This window comes from Oncorhynchus nerka, linkage group LG9a (genome assembly GCF_034236695.1).
Source record: "Oncorhynchus nerka isolate Pitt River linkage group LG9a, Oner_Uvic_2.0, whole genome shotgun sequence".
Taxonomy (NCBI): domain Eukaryota; kingdom Metazoa; phylum Chordata; class Actinopteri; order Salmoniformes; family Salmonidae; genus Oncorhynchus; species Oncorhynchus nerka.
This window is the reverse complement of record NC_088404.1, coordinates 26,838,970-26,866,897: the sequence shown is the minus strand read 5'-3', so window position 1 is coordinate 26,866,897 and position 27,928 is coordinate 26,838,970. Positions and strand designations below refer to the sequence as shown.

The following is a 27,928-nucleotide window of genomic DNA, read 5'->3' as shown; positions in this document are numbered from 1 at the left end:
CGTCGACTTTGCGTCATAGGTTTCCGCCCAGGCACGCAAGGACGGGGGAGATAATTGAAACTGCAGCTAGTACAGTTGTTGTGGTGATGTAATGTTACCCTTTTGGTGACTACTACGGATGGCTGTGTGTGCCAGGCTCTGCGGAGTGGGTCAGTCGCGGAGGTGCAGGCGGCGACAGCGGCATAATCAACAGGACCAGGGAAGCGACTCCGACATGGACGATGAGGAAGGGGTGCGGATTGTGGGCAAGACACAAGCCGTCACTGGCGGCCCCGAAAACCCCTCGGCCGCGGCAGGGCCGAGTGTGGCCCACGAAGCCACTGCTGAATGTGGTCGTGCAAATGTCAGACCTTCGTATGGGCAAAGTGCAAGCACCGGACCACCGAACCCGCAGTCCCTGTTGGATCTGCCCCCAGAGCTTTTGGTGGGAATATTCTCCTCGCTGCCGGGCACAGAGCTTCCAAACCTTGCGCTCGTCTGCAAGACATTCAGGCAAATCCTCAGCACGGAAACCATCTGGAGAAGGCGATGCACCGAGGGTAAATAATGCGGTGATCGCTCATCATTGCAGATATTCTTCTATCATGTCCTATGCAAAATGTGGCGTTTTATCAAACGGGAATTGACAGTAGCCTATATGATTTGGGACGTAGGTTAGTCTATAGGTTGGGCCAGGGAAGGGTCCGGGTATTGCGTTCTTGTTTTTGCAGTTTCTAGTTATATATTGTGCTTTGGTCCGGAGAGATTCCATGTAAGAGTTTTCTGAAAGCTTTCTTATCGACCAGTCTACGGGCACCGAGAAGGAACTTTGTTGATTGCTGTTATGCAATGCACTGTTCCAACCTTTGCTTTGAACACACCATTATGAAAGACTACATTGCCTCAACTATCCTTGTCTTCTACAACCCTATCTAAATATCATAACCCATAGACATAAATTACTGTAAAAGGGTTCATGCAGCTCTACCTCCTGTCAATTATTCAAATCGGAGGTCCAGAGTACTGCTAGTTTTGACTTACCTTATAATTATTGCGCCCATCTGGTGTCCCAGGTCCAAAGCAGTCCTTGATTAGAAGGGAAGAATGAATCGGCAGAGGAATTGGCTTCAAGGCTAGATTTGAATTTGCCTGGTATACATTTACATTTACATTTAAGTCATTTAGCAGACGCTCTTATCCAGAGCGACTTACAAATTGGTGCATTCACCTTATGACATCCAGTGGAGCAGCCACTTTACAATAGTGCATCTAAATCTTTTAAGGGGGGTGAGAAGGATTACTTTATCCTATCCTAGGTATTCCTTAAAGAGGTGGGGTTTCAGGTGTCTCCGGAAGGTGGTGATTGACTCCGCTGTCCTGGCGTCGTGAGGGAGTTTGTTCCACCATTGGGGGGCCAGAGCAGCGAACAGTTTTGACTGGGCTGAGCATCTAGGTGAACTTCCTCAGTGGTAGGGAGGCGAGCAGGCCAGAGGTGGATGAATGCAGTGCCCTTGTTTGGGTGTAGGGCCTGATCAGAGCCTGGAGGTACTGAGGTGCCGTTCCCCTCACAGCTCCGTAGGCAAGCACCATGGTCTTGTAGCGGATGCAAGCTTCAACTGGAAGCCAGTGGAGAGAGCGGAGGAGCGGGGTGACGTGAGAGAACTTGGGAAGGTTGAACACCAGACGGGCTGCGGCGTTCTGGATGAGTTGTAGGGGTTTAATGGCACAGGCAGGGATGATACACCATGTATTGGATTTAGATTTTTCTTACTACGTTCGTAGTATCCAATCCATTATTGGGTCAGTTTTACTTTTGAAATGTGGGCTGTGCATATCTCATACAAGACTGGGGGGCTTGATCTGAATGTGTTTAAGACCAGTGGTTCCCAAACTGTGGGTCGGCAGGGTGGCCGCGGGGTCCCCCCACATTGTTTTCACTGCATAGCTTAGAGAGCTGTTTTATAACTTGTCAGAAATGTCCAGATCAACAAGCCCATGTCAGCTAACATTTTTTATTTAGTTTTTTCAGCCCATATATATTGTTGTCATTTTTAATCACTCAAATATCACATGAATACACATAGACATGCCAATATGTATAGAATTGCAAGAAAATTAGTTTTAAAAGTGAACAGTTTGTGCCATGAACAGTGCTTGTGCCCATAGAAATAGACGTGGGGGCGCGGGATGTTCCACAATGCTGGAAGGGGGGTACCTCGAGTTAAAAAGTTTGGGAACCCCTGCTTTAGCCAACGCTTGACTTTTATTGTCATGCCATCATGTATTGCACAGTTGTCTGGTCACTAGATCTGTATGCACAATTAGCTTTGACCAGGGTACTGTCACAACCTACTTTGTCCTTCAGTGTCACATGTCTGTTTTATAGAGAATGATAGAGGCCCCCCCAGTGCCCAAAAGTCCATATTGGCATGGGCAGAGCTGTTGAGGCCTTCCACTATTTTAATGGAGGCAAATAGGTGGGACTTCCAACTTCATTGGCTGATCCCTCCTGGTGACCCCGTTGGAGTCATGTCCAACTGGGTCATCAGGAGGGATTAGCCAATTGTGAAGAAGTAAATTTACTACTTCAAAATGGAGTAGTCAAATATAATGGCACAGATACAAAGATGAGTCATCTATCTATCTCTATGGTCTGTCTCTATCTCTCTCCCACAGAGTTTGGCATGAGGGAAGACCTGCGCAAGATAGAAGTGGTGGGTGTGTCCAGTCGGGAGCTCTATGCCAAACGTGAGTCTCTCTGTAAACCCAACCCACTCCCTCGCCCCTACCAACTCGCTCGGAGGGTCCTTCATTCTACCATGTTGCTGACGAAACTCAGAGGGTGACTTCCAGAGAGTGGCGAGGGGATCAATAGACCCATAAACTTCGGGACACACTCCTGACTTGAATGATGCAATTCATGGTCCACTTTTAAATAATAAATTGAGTATGATATTCAAATGAACTAACCCCCCTGTTGTTTTACAAGATTTAGACCTCTGTAACAGTTAAACATTTCATTTGGGAGGTACAGTGCCTTGCGAAAGTATTCGGCCCCCTTGAACTTTGCGACCTTTTGCCACATTTCAGGCGTCAAACATAAAGATATAAAACTGTATTTTTTTGTGAAGAATCAACAACAAGTGGGACACAATCATGAAGTGGAACGACATTTATTGGATATTTCAAACTTTTTTAACAAATCAAAAACTGAAAAATTGGGCGTGCAAAATTATTCAGCCCCTTTACTTTCAGTACAGCAAACTCTCTCCAGAAGTTCAGTGAGGATTTCTGAATGATCCAATGTTGACCTAAATGACTAATGATGATAAATACAATCCACCTGTGTGTAATCAAGTCTCCGTATAAATGCACCTGCACTGTGATAGTCTCAGAGGTCCGTTAAAAGCGCAGAGAGCATCATGAAGAACAAGGAACACACCAGGCAGGTCCGAGATACTGTTGTGAAGAAGTTTAAAGCCGGATTTGGATACAAAAAGATTTCCCAAGCTTTAAACATCCCAAGGAGCACTGTGCAAGCGATAATATTGAAATGGAAGGAGTATCAGACCACTGCAAATCTACCAAGACCTGGCCGTCCCTCTAAACTTTCAGCTCATACAAGGAGAAGACTGATCAGAGATGCAGCCAAGAGGCCCATGATCACTCTGGATGAACTGCAGAGATCTACAGCTGAGGTGGGAGACTCTGTCCATAGGACAACAATCAGTCGTATATTGCACAAATCTGGCCTTTATGGAAGAGTGGCAAGAAGAAAGCCATTTCTTAAAGATATCCATAAAAAGTGTCGTTTAAAGTTTACCACAAGCCACCTGGGAGACACACCAAACATGTGGAAGAAGGTGCTCTGGTCAGATGAAACCAAAATTGAACTTTTTGGCAACAATGCAAAACGTTATGTTTGGCGTAAAAGCAGCACAGCTCATCACCCTGAACACACCATCCCCACTGTCAAACATGGTGGTGGCAGCATCATGGTTTGGGCCTGCTTTTCTTCAGCAGGGACAGGGAAGATGGTTCAAATTGATGGGAAGATGGATGGAGCCAAATACAGGACCATTCTGGAAGAAAACCTGATGGAGTCTGCAAAAGACCTGAGACTGGGATGGAGATTTGTCTTCCAACAAGACAATGATCCAAAACATAAAGCAAAATCTACAATGGAATGGTTCAAAAATAAACATATCCAGGTGTTAGAATGGCCAAGTCAAAGTCCAGACCTGAATCCAATCGAGAATCTGTGGAAAGAACTGAAAACTGCTGTTCACAAATGCTCTCCATCCAACCTCACTGAGCTCGAGCTGTTTTGCAAGGAGGAATGGGAAAAAAATTCAGTCTCTCGATGTGCAAAACTGATAGAGACATACCCCAAGCGACTTACAACTTTAATCGCAGCAAAAGGTGGCGCTACAAAGTATTAACTTAAGGGGGCTGAATAATTTTGCACGCCCAATTTTTCAGTTTTTGATTTGTTAAAAAAGTTTAAAATATCCAATAAATGTCGTTCCACTTCATGATTGTGTCCCACTTGTTGTTGATTCTTCACAAAAAAATACAGTTTTATATCTTTATGTTTGAAGCCTGAAATGTGGCAAAAGGTCGCAAAGTTCAAGGGGGCCGAATACTTTCGCAAGGCACTGTATTTAACAGTGGAGGCTGCTGAGGGGAGGACGACTCATAACAATGTCCAGAATGGAGTGAATGGAATGGTATCAAACACAGTTTCCATGTGTTTGATACCATTCCATTCACTCCATTCCAGCCATTACGCTCCATTCCAGCCTTTATTATACGCCCTCCTCCCCTCAGCAGTCTCTACTGGTATTTCATCTGTTACATGTGTCGCATTGTGAAATCAGACAAACAAATTCAGGTCGCTTATAATTAGGAACACCTAGGGCTGTTGCGGTGACCGTATTACCGCCACACCAGCGGTCATGAGTCATTAAGGCAGGCAAATTCCAAGTGACTTTTTAGTCACGATAATTAGGCTTCTCCAAGCTCTGATGCTGCTGATGGTCATTAGTAGCTTACCAAACTTGCTTACTGCCTGGTCCTCTGCACTCTATTTTCCCTCTAATCACTTTGACAGCAATGCAAATGTAATAGAAAATCTAATCAAACACGTGATGAGAGCCCATCTTGCGCAACATTTCTATAGGCTATGTAATTGCGTGAGAAAACAGAGTGATGGCCTCTAAAAAGAGTAGGATCCCATCAGCTTTCTATAGGCTAGGCCTACAGGAGTATAGCCTACCTGGCTGGTATGAAAATTAACAATGGGAAAAGCGTCCTCCATTTGCTATTTAAGTGCATAGATGACATGTACTTTTTCCTGCTGCCCCTGTTTCAAGACAGGTGCTTGATAATGGTCCATTCTAAATCAAATTTCGCACATATTATTTAGTATATGTAAAAACAAGATTAAATCAAGAATAGTTTGATGGCGACAATATTAGCTGATCACTTGTGAGTTATATGTTATCACTTGTGAAGGGGCAAGGGGAAGGGGGTGATTTGGAATTCAGCCACTCTAACTAAAACATCCAAAATACACTGCTCAAAAAAATAAAGGGAACACTTAAACAACACAATGTAACTCCAAGTCAATCACACTTCTGTGAAATCAAACTGTTCACTTAGGAAGCAACACTGATTGACAATAAATTTCACATGCTGTTGTGCAAATGGAATAGACAACAGGTGGAAATTATAGGCAATTAGCAAGACCCCCAATAAAGGAGTGGTTCTGCAGGTGGTGACCACAGACCACTTCTCAGTTCCTATGCTTCCTGGCTGATGTTTTGGTCACTTTTGAATGCTGGCGGTGCTTTCACTCTAGTGGTAGCATGAGATGGAGTCTACAACCCACACAAGTGGCTCAGGTAGTGCAGCTCATCCAGGATGGCACATCAATGTGAGCTGTGGCAAGAAGGTTTGCTGTGTATGTCAGCGTAGTGTCCAGAGCATGGAGGCGCTACCAGGAGACCGGCCAGTACATCAGGAGACATGGAGCAGGCCGTAGGAGGGCAACATCCCAGCAGCAGGACCGCTACCTCCGCCTTTGTGCAAGGAGGAGCAGGAGGAGCACTGCCAGAGCCCTGCAAAATGACCTCCAGCAGGCCACAAATGTGCATGTGTCTGCTCAAACAGTCAGAAACAGACTCCATGAGGGTGGTAGTATGAGGGCCCGACGTCCACAGGTGGGGGTTGTGCTTACAGCCCAACACCGTGCAGGACGTTTGGCATTTGCCAGAGAACACCAAGATTGGCAAATGTGCCACTGGCGCCCTGTGCTCTTCACAGATGAAAGCAGGTTCACACTGAGCAGATGTGACAGAGTCTGGAGACGCCGTGGAGAACGTTCTGGTGCCTGCAACATCCTCCAGCATGACCGGTTTGGCGGTGGGTCAGTCATGGTGTGGGTTGGCATTTCTTTGGGGGGCCGCACAGCCCTCCATGTGCTCGCCAGAGGTAGCCTGACTGCCATTAGGTACCGAGATGAGATCCTCAGAACCCTTGTGAGACCATATGCTGGTGCGGTTGGCCCTGGGTTCCTCCTAATGCAAGACAATGCTAGACCTCATGTGGCTGGAATGTGTCAGCAGTTCCTGCAAGAGGAAGGCATTGATGCTATGGACTGGCCCGCCCGTTCCCCAGACCTGAATCCAATTGAGCACATGTGGGACATCATGTCTCGCTTCATCCACCAACACCACGTTGCACCACAGACTGTTCAGGAGTTGGTGGATGCTTTAGTCCAGGTCTGGGAGGAGATCCCTCAGGAGACCATCCGCCACCTCATCAGGAGCATGCCCAGGCGTTGTAGGGAGGTCATACAGGCACGTGGAGGCCACACACACTACTGAGCCTCATTTTGACTTGTTTTAAGGACATTACATCAAAGTTGGATCAGCCTTTAGTGTGGTTTTCCACTTTAATTTTGAGTGACTCCAAATCCAGACCTCCATGGGTTGATAAATTTGATTTCCATTGATATTTTTTGTGTGATTTTGTTGTCAGCACATTGAACTATGTAAAGAAAAAAGTATTTAATAAGAATATTTAATTCATTCAGATCTAGGTTGTGTTATTTTAGTGTTCCCTTTATTTTTTGGAGCAGTGTATATTATTGGGACTTTAAGTTTTTCCTGACCAGACCCTGTGACCTGACCTGGAAAAACTCTGGGCCATAGTTACAGACTATAATAGGCATCTTTTTCCACACTGACTAATTAAACCAAGTCACGCTAGGGTCACTTGTGCATTGAAGGTCCAGGAATAATACCACAAACTGTCACTTTCTGCAAACCATTGATGATGGTTTCTTCCTCCAAATTCCAGCATCTTGACTAGCCTCAAACCCATCTGGACAGGGGCTGCTGTTAAACACTTTCCAGTGGTAGCACCCTTGGAGGGATATTCATGCCTTTTTGTAGCTGTATGGGTCATCTCAAGATGGCATGTGGGAAATTGCTCCTTGGGGTGTAGATGGTGCCTACTCAGCATCTACGTCATGACATCAGGGCTTTTACAGGATTAGGGGTAGGTAGGGTATGGTTGTAGTATTGTGTGGTTGGTCATTGATAACAAACCTGTACTACGACTAAGACAGGCTAGGTGTTTCGCGATCCTCAAGGTCCTTTCTCTTTTTGTGTCCCTCTGTCTAATCTCTCTCTCTCTCCTGGCTCCCACTTCCCCTTCCTCCCTCAGTGGTGTGCTCCGGGACCCTATGTGTCTGCCGCTCCCCTTCTCTCTCTCTCTTTACCACCAATATAGAAACCACCTCACACATGTAAGAGGTGTTTCAATTGTTCACTAAAATGTTTCAACGAGGTCTCCCGGGTGGCGCAGTGGTTAAGGGCGCTGTACTGCAGCGCCAGCTGTGCCACCAGAGACCCTGGGTTCGCGCCCAGGCTCTGTCGTAACCGGCCACGACCGGGAGGTCTGTGGGGCGACGCACAATTGGCCTAGCGTCGTCCGGGTTAGGGAGGGCTTGGCCGGTAGGGATATTCTTGACTCATCGCGCACCAGCGACTCCTGTGGCGGGCCGGGCGCAGTGTACGCTAACCAAGGTTGCCAGGTGCACGGTGTTTCCTCCGACACACTGGTGCGGCTGGCTTCCGGGTTGGATGCGCGCTGTGTTAAGAAGCAGTGTGGCTTGGTTGGGTTGTGTATCGGAGGACGCATGACTTTCAACCTTCGTCTCTCCCGAGCCCGTACGGGAGAGACGTAACTACTAAAAACAATTGGATACCACGAAAAAGGGGTAAAATTAAAAACATTTTTTTAAAAACATTTTTTTTTTTTTCAAATGTTTCAACGCTGGAAATACAGACGGACAGAGACATTAGATGGACAGAAAGAAATTATATGGGCAGACACCAGAAAGACTGATACAGATGGGACACTGAACAGACAGGACACTAGATGGAAGGATGAACAGAAATATGGATATATACTGACTTTAAATATAAACATGTAAAGTGTTGGTCCCATGTTTCATGAGCTGAAATAAAATATCCCAGAAATGTTCCATATGAACAAAAAGCTTATTTCTCTCAGATTTTGTGCACCAATTTGTTTACATCCCTTTTAGTGAGCATTTCTCCTTTGCCAAGATCCATCCATTGCCACATATGTCTCAAGTTTTGAGAGAGAGTTCAATTGCCATGCTGCCTTCAGGAATCTCCACCAAAGCTGTTGCCAGAGAATTGAATGTTCATTTCTCAAAGCTGTCTTCAACGCCATTTTAGAGAATTTGGCAGTACGTCCAACCAGCCTCGCAACCGCAGACCACGTGTTACCACGCCAAACCCAGGACCTCAACATCTGGCTTCTTCACCTGCGGGATCATCTGAGGCCAGCCACCTGATGAAAGTGATGAATATTTCTGTAATAAAGCCCGCTTGTGGGGAAGAACTCATTCTGATTTGGCTTATGCCCTCACAGGTTCCACTCAATGCTGCGTGCCTGCCCAGTCATGTGAAATCCATAGATTAGGGCCTAATTTATTTATTTCAATTGACTGATTTCCTTATATGAACTGTAATTCAGTAAAATCGTTAATTGTTGCATGTTGCGTTTATATATTTGTTCAGTATGTGTATATATCCATACTAGTCCAAAGATTGGACACACCTACTCATTCCAGGGTTTTTATTTATTTTGACTATTTTCTACATTGTAGAATAATAGTGAAGACATCAAAACTATGAAATAACACATGGAGTCATGTAGTAACCAAAAAAATATATTTGGTGAAAGACCAAGTCCATATTATGGCAAGAACAACTCAAATAAGCAAAGAGAAACGGCAGTCCATTATGACTATAAGACATGAAGGTCTGTCAATCCGGAACATTTAAAAAACCATCAAGCGCTATGATGAAACTGGCTCTCATGAGGACCGCCACAGAAAAGGAAGACCCAGCGTTACCTCTGCTGCAGAGGATAAGTTCGTTAGAGTTACCAGCCTCAGAAATTGCAGCCCAAATAAATTCTTCACAGAGATCAAGTAACACACATCTCAACATCAACTGTTCAGAGGAGAATGTGTGAATCATGCCTTTTATGGTCAAATTGCTACAAAGAAACCACTACTAAAGGACACCAATAAGAAGAAGAGACTTGCTTGGGCCAAGAAACAAGAGCAATGGAGATTAGACCGGTGGAGTCCAAATGAGATTTTTTTTGCAGAGTAGGTGAACGGATGATCTCCGCATGTGTGGTTCCCACCGTGAAACTTGGAGGGAGAGGTGTGATGGTGTGGGAGTGCTTTGCTGGTGACACTGTCTGTGATTTATTTAAAATTCAAGGCACACTTAACCAGCATGGCTACCACAGCATTCTGCAGCGATATGCCATCCCATCTGGCTTGCGCTTAATGGGACTATCCTTTGTTTTTCAACAGGACAATGACCCAACACACCTCCAGGCTGTGTAAGGGCTATTTGACCAAGAAGGATAGTGATGCATCAGATGACCTGGCCTCCACAATCACCCAACCTCAACCCAATTGAGATGGTTTGGGATGAGTTGGACCGCGGAGTGAAGGAAAAGCAGCCAACAAGTGCTCAGCATATGTGGGAACTCCTTCAAGACTGTTGGAAAAGCATTCCAGATGAAGCTGGTTGAGAGAATGCCAAGAGTGTGCAAAGCATCATCAAGGCAAAGGATGGCTACTTTGAAGAATCTCAAATATAAAATATATTTTGATCTGTTTAACACTTTTTGTTGGTTACTACATGATTACATATGTGTTATTTCATAGTTTTTATGTCTTCACTATTATTCTACAATGTAGAAAATAGTTTTTTTTTTAATTAAAAAATGGAATGAGTAGTAGTGTCCAAATATTTGACTGTTACTGTATAGACTATCAGCATATGAACTAGTACCTTAACTGGGACATCTGACGACTAAAACTGATACTGAAAAAAATCACTGTATGTGTGATGTGTGCATTTAACATGCTAGTCAACATGGTTAGTGCTTGGTGACGGCGCCTGTTTAATTTGTCTACATCATGCACTCTTTTGGAACAATGGAAACCATGCCCTTGATATAACTTCACGTGTCACCCGTCTTCTCATGTGAGTACAATAACAATGTGTCCCCTCTGCCATATCTACTGTCCATGAGTTAAGGCCAGACCTCGACTATGGTGTGTTGAGTTGTCATCAGTTTCTCAGTCTAAATTCTGTTATGTATTGCTGTGATACCCTGTGATTGAACTGTTCACCACTTAGTGTTTAACCCTTTGTTGCACTGTTGTTTTGCAGTGCTGCACCCATACAGACACATCCTGGGTCTTTGGCAGCCTGACATAGGGCCGTACGGAGGGCTGCTCAACGTGGTGGTATGTAATAAGAACACACACACTATTGTGTTCCTTCTTTGTCACATTTAAATCAATAAAAAATGTGTATTTTAAATTGTTCAGCCCACCTTGTTGTAGAAATGAGTATTTTCCCATCAAAACATTTGATTTGTGTTAGGTGGTGATCACTTTTTCCTTTTCTTCTCTCCCTTTACTTCTCTACTACACCATCCCTCTCCAGGTTGATGGGCTATTCATCCTTGGCTGGATGTATCTGCCCCCCCACGACCCTCGGGTCGAGGATCCCATGAGGCGGCGGCCACTCTTCCGCATCCACATGTTGGAGAGCAACAAGACAGCAGTGGAGTGTATGTACGGACACAAGGGCCCTCACAAGGGGGACGTCCAAGTGAGTCCATTTTCTTCTTTTGTGTTTTGAATGGGCGTAAAACCAACATTGGTGATTTATTGTACCTGCAGTTCTTTTTAGAGGGGTAATCTACAGTTGGCAAAAATCTGAGGGATAGGCCTGGAGAAATGTAACCACTCTTAAATTCATGAGCTATTGATGCAAGGACAATATCCACAGTATCAAAATGATGGTGTTAACCATATTTCGAGTCTATACGGTATTTGTTTATGTTTACAAACATTTGAGTTAAACAAGCTGATATTTTGGGTTCTGATGGGGTTTGACAGTTGAACTACGGTAATCTTGCGAGACATTTCTAAGTTCTATTTCAATCAATTAGTTTATACTGTATCATTAATTTATAAGTAAAAAAAATGGATGTAGCAACTGTGGATTGCCCCTTTAATGTTTGCTCAGGAGTATAATTTAACTGATCTACTGACCTGGATGGCATTCTTTGAACCAGCAAGTCCCACAAGGTCAACTACTTTAAAATGTTGTATGTCTTTTGTCACAAGTTTTTGTTGCTATAGCTTTTCCAACTTTGTAGTGCCCATAAGAGGGACTGTTAGGTGAGACCCACAACACAACACAACTGATTAATCGATAATAAGGGAAATAATGATGCACTTATTGTGCTTAAATAGTCATAATCATCACTGATGTTATCCTTTTGTAATGTGTAAGCCGGTGCACTCACTGTGTGGTGAAGTAGTCCCCTGTCTTCCATGGCTTTGTGATTTAAGATGGGATGTCTTCTCTTATTTCCAGACTGGGAAGAAGGACGAGTTCTCGACCAAGTGCAACCAGACAGACCATCACCGCATGCCAGGGGGGAGGCAGGAGGTGAGGAGGAGAGAACGATCTCTTGTAACTTCGCAACAGTTTGTATATTGTTCTCACATGGCTGAGGCAACTCAGTATTTGTCAAATTAATTAATTAATCAATCACATATTTGTATTGCACTTTTTGCAAACACATTTAACCTCAAAGTTATCATACTGAAAGTGTTCCGATTGTCAAAGATTTGTGTTGAATCAAGTCATTCAGCAGATGGTAAATAATTGTCAAGCAGGCAAGAGTGACAGCTATGCATTGTTACAGGATAGATACTGTGATGACAGTTGATTTCGATAGGGGATTGGGGCAAATCGGTAAGTGGGCATGACCGTGGGTTTTTGATGTTCTGTTGGCAGGAGTTCCGGACGTGGCTTGAGGAGGAGTGGGGGAGGACACTGGAGGACATCTTCCATGAGCACATGCAGGAGCTCATACTCATGAAGTTCATCTACACAAGCCAATATGAGTAGGTTTTCCTTATGACATAGTCCAGGGGTTCCCAAAATTGGGTCAGGGGTGTGTGCAGGTACTGCAGGGGGTCCGTGGCCAGATCTCTTTTTCTCTCTCTCGTGTGTGTGTGTGTGTGTGTGTGCTACCGTTCAAAAGTTTGGGGTCACTTAGAAATGTCCTTGTTTTTTAAAGAAAAGCACAAAAAAAATGGTCCACTAAAATCATATCAAATTGATCAGAAATGCAGTGTAGACATTGTTAATGTTGTAAATGACTATTGTAGCTGGAAAAGGCTGATTTTTAATGGATTATCTATACAGGGGTACATAGGCCCATTATCAGCAACAAATAACTTTCCTCTGAAACTCGTCAGTCTATTATTGTTCTGAGAAATGAAGGCTACTCCATGCGAGAAATTGCCAAGAAACTGAAGATGTCGAACAACGCTGTGTACTACTCCCTTCACAGAAAAGTGCAAACTGTTTCTAACCAGAATAGAAAGAGGAGTGGAAGGCCCCGGTGCACAAGTGAGCAAGAGGACAAGTACATTAGTGTCTAGTTTGAGAAACAGACGCCTCACAAGTCCTCTACTGGCAGCTTCATTAAATAGAACCCGCAAAACACCAGTTTCAATGTCAACAGTGAAGAGGTGACTCCGTCATGCTGACCTACTAGGCAGAGTTCCTCTGTCCAGTGTCTGTGTTCTTTTGCCCATCTTAATCGTTTATTTGTATTGGCCAGCCTGAGATATGGCTTTTTTTTTGCAACTCTGCCTAGAAGGCCAGCATCCCGAAGTCGCCTCTTCACTGTTGAGGTGTTTTGCGGGTACTACTTCTACTTTTCTGCATTTCAAACCTGAACGTAAAACTGCATCAAAACATTTTCAAACTTTTTATAAACAGCTGAATGTTTGACCTCTTTCCAAACAGGTTACACAAAACGTTGGAGGCTATGACATCTTCGTCTTCTCTGCTATTCAAATCTGTTCGGGGGAAGAAAAAAAATCTGGTACGGATTTAACCGTACAGCTGTTTTAGTAACTGCATTTAAAAAAAATCTAACTTTTTCCAAAGAACTGCTGTTTTTACCACTCCCCCAACAAGTCAGACAACTTTTAGCGTATTAAATCTTCCTCTACTTCTCTGCTATTCAAATCTGGAATCAGAACATAATTATTTTACAGCTGTTTGTAGGAGTTTATGCATACTAACAAAAACTTAAAGGGTATGCATCTTGTTCTACTTCTTTACTTTTGAAATCTGGAATCAGAAAATAATTTTACTACTAATCAAGAGGTACAGCTGTTTTAGTAACCGCATCACCTAATTTAGCTGACTTCCCACTGTTGAATTAGCTGCCATGGAACCTTCAAATTATAACAATGGGGGAGCACATAAGAGCTATTATGCCACACAGCTCACTCCAAACCCACTAAACTCGCCTACCACTGCCTGTAGTTATCTTTTATCTTTAGTACTGGTCTGTAGGCTAAAATTCTGTGCTTGCCACCTACTAGAACCAAGGAATTTTCGAACATTTCTTGCCTATAACCCGGAAGTAGGATTGGAGACGACTTTCTTTTGATTTAAAACATTCTTTGTGTGGAGTAAAGAAGGACATACTGACTTGCACAACATATTCACAACTCCCATTTGACCGAAAATGTCAATTTATTCACATTCCATATTTTTTCTTTGCATTCATCTCTTCATCCATTAGGTGCCTCTGTTCTGGACCTGTCATAAATTACATCCCTAATTTAAAATGTCGACTCAAGAAGAAGGGAATGGGCGTGTGGCGAAGACTCACTATAGAGCGCATTCTGGAGAGAGATGCGCCTGAGATGCGCCTGTCTTCCACTAATTTGTGCGCATCATTGTGTGAATTCTTTGCCCTTTGTTTGTTAATGTATTTTTTTAAATATAGGATATTTTGCTTCAGCACTCGTAGAAGTACCTATCCTGTGTGCAAATGTAGGCCTATTGAAGTTCCTATCTGGGGATGACTGAGCCTAGTATTTCTGAGCTGCGGAACTTCTCAAAGTATTTTTTTCATCACCTCACACCGAAAGTCAACAGAGTGTTTTACATCCATTGCAAATGACAATAGTTCCTCACTGCATTTGAAAAATCACCCCAACCCTCTCCCCACTGGGCAAAAACTGTTTGAATCAACCAAAAAAAAACTACAGCGCATTTGGAAAGTATTCAGACCCCTTGACTTTTTCCACATTTTGTTCTAAAATTGATTAAAATATGTTTTTCCCTCTTCAATCTATACACAATAACCCAAAATGACAAAGTGAAAACAGTTTTTTAGAAATGTTTGCTGCTTTATTAAGAATGTAAAAAAGATTACTTATTTACATAATTATTCAGACCTTTGCTATGAGACTTGAAATTGAGCTCAGGTGCATCCTGTTTCCATTGATCATCCTTGAGATGTTTCTACAACTTGATTGGAGTCCAGCTTTGGTAAATTTAACTGATTGGACATGATTTTGAATGGCACATACCTGTGTGTGTATATAAAGTCCCACAGTTAACAGTGTATGTCAGAGCAAAAACCAAGTCATTAGGTTGAAGGAATTGTCCGTAGAGATCAGAGATAAGATTGTGTCGAGGCACTGGGGAAGGGTAGCAAAACATTTCTGCATCATTGAAGGGCCCCAAGAACACGGTGACCTCCATCATTCTTAAATGGAAGAAGTTTGGAACCACCAAGACTCTTCCTAGAGCTGGCCGCCCGGCTAAACTGAGCAATCAGTGCAGAAGAGCCTTGGTCAGGGAGAAGACCAAGAACCCGATGGTCACTTTGACAGAGCTCTAGATTTCCTCTGTGGAGATGGGAGAACCTTCCAGAAGGACAACCATTCTATGCCAGCACTCCACCAATCAGGCCTATGTGGTAGAGTGGCCAGACGGAAGCCACTCATCAATAAAAGGCACAAGACAGCCCGCTTGTAATTTGCCAGAAGGCACCTAAAGACTCTCAATCTTGTTTCTCATGGTCTATCTGGTCAGTTGAAACCAAGATTGAACTATTTGGCCTAAATGCCCCACCTCTTTAAGGAATACCTAGGATAGGATAAAGTAATCCTTCTCACCCCCTCCCCCCCCTTAAAATATTTAGATGCACTATTGTAAAGTGGCTGTTCCACTGGATGTCATAAGGTGAATGCACCAATTTGTAAGTCGCTCTGGATAAGAGCGTCTGCTAAATGACTTAAATGTAAATGTAAGTGTCATGTCTGGAGGAAACTTGGCACCATCCTTATGGGGAAGCGTGGTGGTGGCAATATCATGCTGCGGGGATGTTTTTCAGCGGCAGTGACTCGGAGACTAGTCAGGATGGAAGGAACATCAAGAGTGCTCAGGGCCTCAGACTGAGGCGAAGGTTCAACTTCCAAAAGGACAATGACCCTAAGAACACAAGACAACAAAAGAGTGGCTTCAGGACAAGTCTCTGAATGTCCTTGAGTGGCCCAGCCAGAGCCCGGACTTGAACCCGATCAAACATCTCTGGGGAGACACCTGAAAATAGCCCTGCAGCGACGCTCCCCATCCAATCTGACAGAGCTTGAGAGGATCTGCAGAGAAGAATGGGAGAAACTCCCCAAATACAGGTGTGCCAAGCTTGTAGCGTCATACCCAAGAAGACTCGAGGCTGTAATTGCTGCCAAAGGTGCTTCAACAAAGTACTGAGTAAAGGGTCTGAATACTTACAGTACCAGCCAAAACTTTGGACACACCTGCTCATTCAAGGGTTTTTCTTTATTTTTACTATTTTCTACAGTGTAGAATAAGTGAAGACATCAAAACTATGAAATACCACATAGGGAATCATGTAGTAACCAAAAAAGTGTTAAACACTCTTTCACTCTGCGGTCCAACTCATCCCAAACCATCTCAATTGGGTTGAGATCGGGTGATTGTGGAGGCCAGGTCATCTGATGCAGCACTCCATCACTCGCCGCCTTGGTCAAATATCCTGTACACAGCCTGGAGGTCATTGTCCTGTTGAAAAACAAATGATAGTCGTACTAAGCGCAAACCAGATGGGATGGCGTATCGCTGCAGAATGCTGTGTGTGCCTTGAATTTAAATATATCACTGACAGTGTCACCAGTAAAGCACCATCACACACCACCTCTTATCTTCTGCAGCAGAGGTAACTCTGGGTCTTCCTTTCCTGTTGCGATCCTCATGAGCCAGTTTCATCGTAGCGCTTGTTGGTTTTTGAGACTGCACTTAAAGAAACTTTCAAAGCTCTTGAAATTTTCCGGATTGACTGACCTTCATGTCTTAAAGTAATGATGGATAGTCGTTTCTCTTTGCTAATTTCAAATCAAATCAAATTTTATTTATCCCATGCGCCTGAATACAACAGGTAGACCTTACAGTAAAATACTAACTTACAAGCTCTTAACCAACAATGCAGTTAAGAAAAATAAGTGTTAAGTAAAAAATAGATTAGTAAAAAAAATAGCAAATAAAAGTAACAAATAGTTAGAGCAGCAGTAAAATAATAATAGCGAGGCTATATTCACGGGGTACCGATACAGAGTCAATGTGCGGGGGGCACCGGTTAGTCGAGGTAATTGAGGTAATGTCTGAGCTGTTCTTGCCATAATATGGACTTGGTCTTTTACCAAATAGTGCTATCTTCTGTATACCACCCCTACTTTGTCACAGCACAACTGATTGGCTCAAACGCATTAAGAAGGAATGAAATTCCACAAATTAACTTCTAACAAAGCACACCTGTTAATTGAAATGTATTTCAGGTGACTACCCCATGAAGCTGGTTGAGAGAATGCCAAGACTGTGCAAATCTGTAATCAAGGCAAAGGGTGGCTACTTTCTCCTCCCTTAAACAATTATCGCCTCCTTCTGAAAATGTTACTTTTCCAAGCCAAAATCTATTTTTAGCCTCCTTGAGAGACATGCTAAGCCTTTGGTTACCATGTGTGTTATTTCATAGTTTTCAGTGCTAGAGGCGTCAGTGCTAGACGCGTCACTACAGACCCTGGTTCGATCCGGGGTTGTATATCAACCGATCGGGAGTCTCTTAGGGCAGCGCACAATTGTCCCAGCATCGTCCGGGTTATGGGAGGGTTTGGCCTGGGTAGGCCATTATTGTAAAATAAAAATTTGTTCTGAACTGACTTGCCTAGTTAAATAGAGTTCGGTGAGTCTGTTGTGCGGCACACATGAGGTGATGAAGGTACATTTGAATGCAATTCAATAGTAAATGTTTGCCATAAGATACCTTATGTCTTTCTGCCAGAAGTCAAAGATCTCTGGACGGGTTGTCTGTACAACTGCCATTTTTCCCTGTGGTTCCTACTAGCGTTCTTCTCCCCTTTGCTCCATGTACACGTCGCTCTTTCTTCAGAAAAGCAGGCATCACAACTTTGTTCATTTGCACAATTCACTTTAGCTTGTAAATGTCCACAGTCCACATAACATTTTCCGACAAGATAGAACTACTGCAATCTACTGCAGAGATAGCCTGCAGAGTTCTGTCATACTATCCAGGTCTGTGCACAAAAAATTTAGCTTCTACTTCTAAAAATCCACCTTTCCAGAAACAAGTCTCTTACCATTACCGCTTGTTATATACCACCTTCTGCCCCAGCTGTGCCCTGGACACTATATGTGAATTGATTGCCCCCCATCTATCTTCAGAGCTCATACTGTTAGGTGACCTAAACTGGGACATGCTTAACACTACAATCTAAGCTAGATGTCCTCAATCTCACACAAATAATCAATGAACCTACCAGGTACAACCTCAAATCCGTAAACACGGGCACCCTCATAGATATCACCCTGACCAACCTGGCCTCTAAATACACCTCTTCTGTCTTCAACCAGGATCTAAGCGATCACTGCCTCATTGCCTGCATCCGTAATGGGTCTGCGGTCAAATGACCACCCCTCATCACTGTCAAGCACTCCCTAAAACGCTTCAGCGAGCAGGCCTTTCTAATCGACCTGACCCGGGTATCCTGGAAGGATATTGACTTCATTCCGTCAGAGGATGCCTGGTTATTCTTTAAAAGTGCTTTTCTCACCATCTTAAATAAGCATGCCCCATTCAAAGAATTTAGAACCAGGAACAGATATAGCCCTTGGTTCACTCCAGACCTGACTGCCCTTGACCAGCACAAAATCATCCTGTGGCGTACTGCATTAGCATCAAATAGCCCCCACGATATGCAACTTTTCAGGGAAGTTAGGAACCAATATACACAGGCAGTTAGGAAAGCAAAGGCTAGCTTTTCCAAACAGAAATTTGCATCCTGTAGCACAAACTCCAAAAAGTTCTGGGACACGGAAGTCCATGGAGAATAAGAGTACCTCCTCCCAGCTGCCCACTGCACTGAGGCTAAGAAACACTGTCACCACCGATAAATCCATGACAATAGAGAATTTCAATAAGCATTTTTCTACGGCTAGCCATGCTTTCCGCCTGGCTACCCCTACCCCGGTCAACAGCCCTGCACCCCCCACAGCTACTTGCCCAAGCCTCCCCAGCTTCTCCTTCACCCAAATACAGATAGCTGATGTTCTGAAAAAGAGCAAAATCTGGACCCCTACAAATCAGCCGGGCTAGACAATCTGGACCCTCTCTTCCTAAAATGATCCTCCGCAATTGTTGCAACCCCTATTATTAGCCTGTTCAACCTCTCGTTCGTATCGTCTGAAATCCCCAAAGATTGGAAAGCTGCCGTGGTCATCCCCCTCTTCAAAGGGGGAGACACTCCAGACCCAAACTGTTAAAGACCTATATCTATCCTAGCCTAGCTTTCTAAGGTCTTCGAAAGCCAAGTTAACAAACAGATCGCCGACCATTTCGAACCCCACCGTACCTTCTTCGCTATGCAATCTGGTTTCCGAGATGGTCATGGGTGCACCTCAACCACGCTCAAGGTCTTAAACGATATCATAACCGTCATCGATAAGAGACAATAATATGCAGCCGAATAGACCCGGCTAAGGCTTTCAACTCTGTCAATCCCTGCATTCTTATCGGCAGACTCAACAGCCTTGGTTTCTCAAATGACTGCCTCGCCTGGTTCACCAACTACTTCTCAGATAGAGTTCCATGTGTCAAATTGGAGGGCCTATTGTCCGGACCTCTGGCAGTCTCAATGGGGGTGCAACAGGTTCAATTCTCGGGCCTACTCTCTTTTCTGTATACATCAATGATGTTGCTCTTGCTGCTGCTGATTCTCTGATCCACCTCTACGCAGACGACACCATTCTGTATACTTCTGGCCCTTCTTTGGACACTGTGTTAACCAACCTCCAGACGAGCTTTAATGCCATACAACTCTCCTTCCGTGGCCTCCAACTGCTCTTAAATGCAAGTAGAACTAAATGCATGCTCTTCAAACGATTGCTGCCCGCACCTGCCTGCCCGTCCAGCATCCCTACTCTGGACGGTTCTGACTTAGAATATGTGGACAACCACAAATACCTAGGTGTCTGGTTAGACTGTAAACTCTCCTTCCAGACTCACATTAAGCATCTTCAATCCAAAATTAAATCTAGAATCGGCTTCCTATTTCGCAACAAAGCATCCTTTACTCATGCTGCCAAACATAACCTCGTAAAACTGACTATCCTACCAATCCTTGACTATGTCATTTACAAAATAGCCTCCAACACTCTACTCAGCAAATTGGATGCAGTCTATCACAGTGCAATCCGTTTTGTCACCAAAGCCCCATATACTACCCACCACTGCGACCTGTATGCTTTCATTGGCTGGCCCTCGCTTCATATTCGTCACTGGTCACCATAACAGCACCCACCCATAGCATGCGCTCCAGCAGGTATATTTCACTGGTCACCCCCAAAGCCAATTCTTCCTTTGGCCGCCTATCCTTCCAGTTCCCTGCTGCCAATGACTGGAGCGAATTGCACATACCACTGAAGCTAGAGACTCATATCTCCCTCACTAACTTTAAGCATCAGCTGTCAGAGCAGCTCACAGATCATTGCACCTGTACATAGCCCATCTGTAAATAGCCCATCCAACTATTATTTATTCTTTTGCTCATTGCACCACAGTATCTCTACTTGCACATTAATATATTGCCTTACGTCCCTAATCTTACCTCATTTGCACACACTGTATATAGATTTTTTCTATTGTGTTATTGACTGTACGTTTGTTTATTCCATGTGTAACTCTGTGTTTTTGCCGCACTGCTTTGCTTTATCTTGGCCAGATCGCAGTTATAAATGAGAACTTGTTCTCAACTGGCCTACCTGGTTAAATAAAGGTGAAATAAATAAAAACTCACAGAGAATAATATTCGGTAGCTTCTAGCTATGCTTGTATAACTTTGGATTTGCTTGTCTTTGCAATTTATTTTTCAATTTTTGCTCGTTAGCATTTAGCTAGCAGCATCTATGTGATTTCGCTATTAGTTGTGCAAATTTTGTTAGCAGTCTACTAATAGAGGCCCAATGGGCTTTTCTTTAATTTTTAGCGCCCCCTTGTGTGCCATGCCAGTAATACTGTAAATCCCAGAAAGTAAGAGAAGGAAGGTACACTATACATACAAAAGTATGATGACACCCATTCAAATTAGTGTATTTGGCTATTTCAGTTACACCCATTAATGACAGGTGTATAAAATATAGCATACAGTTATGCCATCTCCATAGACAAACATTTTCAGTAGAATGGCCTTACTGAAGAGCTCAGTGACTTTCAACGTGGCACCGTAATAGGATGCCACCTTTCCAATAAGTCAGTCCGTCAAATTTCTGCCCTGTTAGAGCTGCCCCCGTCAACTGTAAGTGCTATTATTGTGAAGTGGAAACATTTAGGAGCAACAACGGCTCAGACATGAAGTGGTAGGCCACACAAGCTCACAGCACGGGACCGCTGAACCACATAGCTCGTAAAAATCATCGGTTTTCGGTTGCAACACTCACTACCGAGTTCCAAACTGCCTCTGGAAGCAACGTCAGCACAATAACTGTTAGTCGGGAGCTTCATGAAATGGGTTTCCATGGCCGAACAGCCGCACACAAGCCTAAGCTCACCATGCGCAATGCCAAGCGTTGGCTGGAGTGGTGTAAAGCTCGCCGCCATTGGACTCAATGGAAACGCGTTCTCTGGAGTGATGAATCGTGCTTCACCATCTGGCCGTCGGACAGACTAATCTGGGTTTGGAGGATGCCAGGAGAATGCTACCTGCCCTAATGCATAGTGCCAACTGTAAAGTTTGGTGGAGGAGGAATAGTTCCAGTGAAGGGAAATCTTAACGCTACGGCATACAATGACATTCTAGACGATTCTGTGATTCCAACTTTATGGCAACAGTTTGGGGAAGGCCCTTTCCTTTCCTGCTTCAGCATTATAATGCCCCTGTGCACAAAGCTAGGTCCATACAGAAATGGTTTGTCTAGATCGGTGTGGAAGAACTTGACTGGCCTGCACAGAGCCCTGACCTCAACCCCATCAAACACCTTAGGGGTGAATTGGAACGCCGACTGCGAGCCAGGCCTAATCGCCCAACATCAGTGCCCGACCTCACTAATGCTCGTGGCTGAATGGAAGCAAGTCCCGCCGCAATGATCCAACATCTAGTGAAAAGCCTTCCAGAAGAGTGGAGATAGCAGCAAAGGGGGGACCAACTCCATATTAATACCAATGATTTTGGAATGAGATATTTGACGAGATATTTGGTCATGTAGTGTATGACTATGAAAATCTGGATACCGCCCAAGCCAAGTGATGATGTGGAAAACTGATTGGGTTTGCAAAAAGTAATCAATGTAAGGGCATTTAGACTTTTTTTCACCAAACTTTTAACCTAATTCCAATGACATGGTGACATTTGTTGTTGGTTGACAACTCAACCAACTGTAAATCCAAACTAGACTGACGTCTGTGCCCAGTGGGTCCTTCTCGATAGGCCTAAGTAACCACCGTGCTTCAGTGTGAAATAGCAACATATTGCTGATCCCATATCTCCAGTGAGAATGTCATAAAATAAAACATTTACAGTTATGTCTGTTCTGAGCTCATTGGCGCGGGAAACGGTCAGGGCCCAGTTGAAACAATGTTGCAAGTTTGCTATAGCAAAAGCTCAATCCAGACCAAGAGAGGTTGACAGGCAGAGGAGAGCACTTAACGCTTTTGACTTAACCAACCGCCATGCATAGCAAATGTGATTTAAAGAGGATATTTAAGCCAATTTTCATCAGGATGTTGTCTTCAAATATAATTTTGGATCTGGTAAATATTTCACATATTTTCCGACAAATCCGAGGTCCATGGCCACCGAGCATGATCCAAACCGGGATCTGAGGGTCAACTGCAGAATTTTGCATCCGACCTGTTCATATATCTGGTTGGTAATCGGGTTAAGGTATATCCGTGAAGACCTCTAGTTAATATAGCTAAAACAAACTTCTAAACTTCTTCCACTAGAGGCGCCATTGTATTTCCCTCCCCAAATGATAGCATAAACGTTTCTAATTCCTTATGCGTAATTATTACAGTTTGTATATACTTTGGTTTTCTAGTAGGAGAATTTGAAAGTGTAGTAGTATTATTTGTGATGAAATATGTGAGCCAACTGCCCCACACTCTAAAGTAAATGTTGTCTATAAGACCAGACTTGACTTTATTTCACCACTTCACTTAAGTAAAATGTTTTCAACTTCTTCCGCCACCATTAAAATATTTTTCAAAGAGCTGAAGCAAGTCACACAATTTTTCTTCATGGAAAATGACCATCTAGTTGTCTTCATTAATGTTGATGATGCTGTAATGTTATTTTCTGACAGTAACTGCCTGATGTACCGGCGGATCTACCTCCCTCCACGACTGCCCTCTGATCTGTTGCAGCCGGGCCTGTTCAAAGGCACCTACGGCAGCCACGGCCTGGAGATCATCATGCTCAGCTTCCATGGGCCTCGCGCCAGGGCCACCAAGCTCACCGTGAGTCCCCCACCTCCACCGCACCCCGGCTGGGCTCCCACCCCGCCTGGCCCCTAATGTTTCCAAAGCAACAGTTTTTGAAATGGAAAACCAAATCAAATGTTATTGGTCACATACACGTTTAGCAGATGTTATTGCGGGTGTAGTGAAATGCTTATGTTTGTAGCTCCATCAGTGCAGTAATATCTAACAATTCACAACAATACACACAAACTTAAAAGTAAAGGAATGGAATTAAGGGATATATAAATATTAGGACGAGCAATGTCGGAGTGGCATAGACTAAAATACAGTAGAATAGAATACATTATATATATATGTAATGAGTAAAGAAAAAATATGTAAACATTATTAAAGTGACTGGTGTTCCATTATTAAAGTGACCAGTGATTTCAAGTCTATGTATATAGGGCAGAACCTTCTAATGTGCTGGGTTACATAACCGGTTGGAAGCCGCCTAGTGATGGCTATTTAACAGTCTGATGGCCTTGAGATAGAAGCTGTTTTCAGTCTCTCGATCCCAACTTTGATGCACCTGTACTTACCTCGCCTTCTGGATGATAGCGGAGTGAACAGGCCGTGACTCGGGGGGTTGTTGTCTTTGATGATCTTTTTGGCCTTCCTGTGACATTGGGTCCTGTAGGGAAGGTCAAAGGTAGTTTGCCGCCGGTGATGCATCGAACAAACCACACCACCCTCTGGAGAGCCCTGCGGGTTGCTGTACCAGGCAGTGATGCCTGACAGATGCTCACAATTGTGCATCTGTAAAAGTTTGTCAGGGTTTTGGGTGACAAGCCAAATTTCTTCAGCCTCCTGAGGTTGAAGAGGCACTGTTGCACCTTCTGCACCACACTGTCTGTGTGAATGGAGCATTTCAGTTTGTCTGTGATGTGTACGCCGAGGAACTTAACTTTCCACCTTCTCCACTGCTGTCCTTTCGATGGATAGGGAGGTGCTCCCTCTGCTGTTTCCTGAAGTCGCCGATCAGCTATTTGTTTTGTCGACATTGAGTGAGAGGTTATTTTCCTGGCACCACACTCCCAGGGCCCTCACCTCCTCCCTGTAGGCTGTCTCATCATTGTTGGTAATCAAGCCTACTACTGTTGTGTTGTGAAAACAAACGTCCCTATTACGTCCCTATTATCGATGTTTGGGTAGAACCTCTTCCATTTCAAAATGTTTTCCCCTTACTGAACATGCCCCTGTCCTTTCTCCTCCCTCCCAGGGGGATCCCAACGTTCCAGCAGGCCAGCTAACGCTCGATGTGGACCTGAATCGGCCTGTGCACCTTCCGGACCTCGAGCACCAGCGCAGCGTGGAGGAGCTGTCTCGCCTGGTGCTGGGGGTGCATGAGGAGGCGCAGCAGGAGGCGCAGAGCCCAGATGTGGCCCCCCAGGGGGTTGCTGTTGGAGAGGGGGCTGTGGCCCCCCAGGGGGTTGCTGTTGGAGAGGGGGCTGTGGCCCCCCAGAGGGCTGCTGCTGCAAAGGGGGCTGTGGATGGTGGCGGGGCAGAGGGTCTGGAGTTGGCTATGGAAGCCCAATCAGAGAGCCGCCAGCCTGGGCCCAGCAGCAGCAGCAGTGCTCCCTCGGAGGCCCAGCCCTTTGTCCTGCCTCTGGGGGTCATGGCCCGCAACGAGGTGTACCCCCGTACCTGCAAGATGTGGTGAGTCCATCTATTTCACACATGTTCAAGTTGTTTTGCACATGTCCTCGTATAGCCAAGAGTTCTTGTCAAATGTAGCTGCATAGCAGAGTGAGAAGAGATACTCACACATGAATGTACACTTGTAATAGAATATAATGGTAATTTAGCAGACTCCTTCATCCAAATGGACTTAAAGTTAATGCATGTATTCAGTATATGTGGCCCATGTGGGAGTCAGACCCACACAACTCAAGTGTTACAAGCACAACACTCCGGCCATCTGAAACATTGGATCGCAACATGTAGACTACGCAACAGGACATTTTGATCATTTTTTTTCTTCATCGATTTCAGTTTCTACGGGACAGGCCTGATTGCCGGCCACGGCTTCACAAGTCCGGAGCGCACGCCTGGCCTCTTTATCCTGTTTGACGAGGACCGCTTCGGCTTCATCTGGCTGGAGCTCAAGTCGTTCAGCCTATACAGCCGCCTGACCGACCAGCTGGCCCACGCCTATGCCCCCAACATGGAGCTCTTTGAGGCTATGCTGCGCAACATGCAGTCCTGGACATCTTGATGGGGCAGATCCACACGTCTCATACAAACATGTTTACCTAGGCCCCTACACACACCCCGATGTGTTGACTGCACCTGGAATACCTCTAGGCCCCTAGTTTGTAAACTATAAGTAATTCCCATAGTTTTTTCCTGATTAGGTCATGTGGTTAGGAAAAACTCTTGGCCCTAATTATCACTGTTATGTATGTATATTTTCCCTCTATAGACCCCGAAAACACAACACGATATTTACCCACTACTGTATGCACACACAGCTTTACAACCCAAACACCTCGACACCGTCCCACACATTTCTGGGCCTGGACAGAAACAACCTTTAGCCCCCTACCCCTTAGGCACCTAAAAGTCCCCCTAGCCTATTGGAGGGAAATGTGGAGATAGTACCATATCGCTTATTATCTAATCGTCTCTCCCTGTCCAATGTTTCCCCTCCTCTTACCTCCACTTGACCTCAGTATCTCTACTGCTGAGACATGTCCACAGGTTAAATGATATGACACTAAGGCTGCGTTTACACAGGCAGCCCTATTCTGATATTTTTTCCACTAATTCGTCTTTTGACCAATTTGATCTGTTCACATCAGATCTTTTTCACAGCTGATCTGACGGGTCAAAATACCAATTAGTAGTTGCCTGTGTAAACCCAGCCAAAGGCTTCCTCAAAAGCTTCTTATTTATTTTTAAACCAAAGAAGAGGATTTGTTGACATTTCATCCCACAAACTCTGGAACAAAGTATCCGTGCCTCTGACTGCATTTTTAGCCAAATTCTTTTGCTTTTTTTCACTTATTGATCTTTGGACCACTCAGATCAGCTTTGAAAAAGATCTGATGTGATTCGTCAAAAGACCAATTATTGAAAACAAATCAGAATTGGGCTTCCTGTGTAAATGCAGCCCATGAGTTCTAACTATATACCATGTCTGCATTGCCTAGGGATTTCCTATTCATTCTACTAAAGCTATTATTGTGTAACTATTTGAATGCCTCATGTTTGGATGCATGCAGCATTTAATTTGTTTAATGCCACCTGTCTCTAATTATCTTATTCACAATCCGATTAAACACTTTTGGTTTGCTGTATATTGCTTATAGTTTGGTGCACAGATGGCATTATGGAATTGGAAAAGACTGCATCTCAGGCACTTTCACTCTTTTCGTGACTCGTCAAGGAAATGATACTGTAACTATGTTAATATTACACAATGGGGCATGTGCATATCAGAAATGATTATGTTTTATTTGCAAAATACTTCTGATGGATAGTATGTAGTAAAATGGAAATGTTGAATGAATGGAGATTTGAAAATTGCGTGTTTGGTACAAGCTTATGCTGTACTGTAGCTGTATCAGCCATTCTTAGTTGGACTGATCGCATTGTCCTTTGGATGATTTTAATAACAGGGTGTTATAAAGATATTGCAACATCCTCAATAATAATGACCGTTTGCAAAACATTGCACAACACAAAATGTAATTCAAGGTACTCTCATACTTTACATTATTTACATTGTGATACATGTGTGTTTGTCTCGCATTAGCCAACAGTGGTGCCCAGGGGGTCTCCTATTGCAAGTGAACTTTTCTAGGCAGGTCAGTGGATGGTTGTCTCTCAACTCCTCTATGAGTCCCTTTCCTTGACTCCTTTCCTTCATGACCACAAATGGACCAGGAGTGTTTTTCCACCATATGGCTTTCACTAGTCTTTTCCTGTCACCTGACATGTCAGTGATCATGGAGGGCAGGACATAAGGAAAATAAGCTAGTGGGCAGTATTGAGATAGTCACTATCTCATGGGAGGCTTCATTCAAAGCAGTACTTTTGTATTAGACTACAGCTTTACTAACATTAGCAAAAAACTAACTCTATAGAGCGTAAATAAGTAATATATATTAATGAAAGGAAACTATTTAATAAGTATGTTTTGATATTTTTAATTTTGGGACAACTAGACATTTTTTAATCATTGCTTGTTGATTTGTGTTTTGTAAGCACATCACACATCTGTTTGTAACTAATGCTTCTGTACACCGCTGTTTAAATGAATCACATTTGTAAATTGAGTCTTGCGCTTTATAAATTGCCAATCCCAGTGGCACGACTCCGCTGGAAACTGTTTGACCTGGTGAACTGCTCTTAATCTGATTTCAGGGAGCTTTGCAGCCTACGTGCTCTTTCTCTTCTCAATAAAAGAAACAACACA

At 44.0% G+C, this 27,928-nt stretch overlaps 1 protein-coding gene across 1 annotated transcript; it reads left to right on the top strand.

Annotated features, from left to right (window-relative positions):
• Window positions 1–25: 25 nt before the first annotated feature.
• On the top strand, window positions 26–27,928 carry LOC115134125 (F-box only protein 31-like). The gene is made up of 9 exons (XM_029667791.2): window positions 26–539; window positions 2,656–2,727; window positions 10,785–10,861; window positions 11,064–11,231; window positions 12,006–12,080; window positions 12,432–12,541; window positions 23,349–23,502; window positions 24,728–25,164; window positions 25,501–27,928. Exons 1-9 carry the CDS (start codon window positions 119–121, stop codon window positions 25,721–25,723), a joined length of 1,737 nt encoding a protein of 578 aa, XP_029523651.2. The 5' UTR covers window positions 26–118; the 3' UTR covers window positions 25,724–27,928.

Coding starts and splice junctions, on each gene's coding strand:
- LOC115134125 (XM_029667791.2), top strand. CDS start 119: ATGGCTGTGTGTGCCAGGCTCTGCGGAGTGGGTCAGTCGCGGAGGTGC. Junction 540..2,655: donor GAGAAGGCGATGCACCGAGG/GTAAATAATGCG, acceptor TCTCTCCCACAG/AGTTTGGCATGAGGGAAGAC. Junction 25,165..25,500: donor CCCCGTACCTGCAAGATGTG/GTGAGTCCATCT, acceptor CATCGATTTCAG/TTTCTACGGGACAGGCCTGA.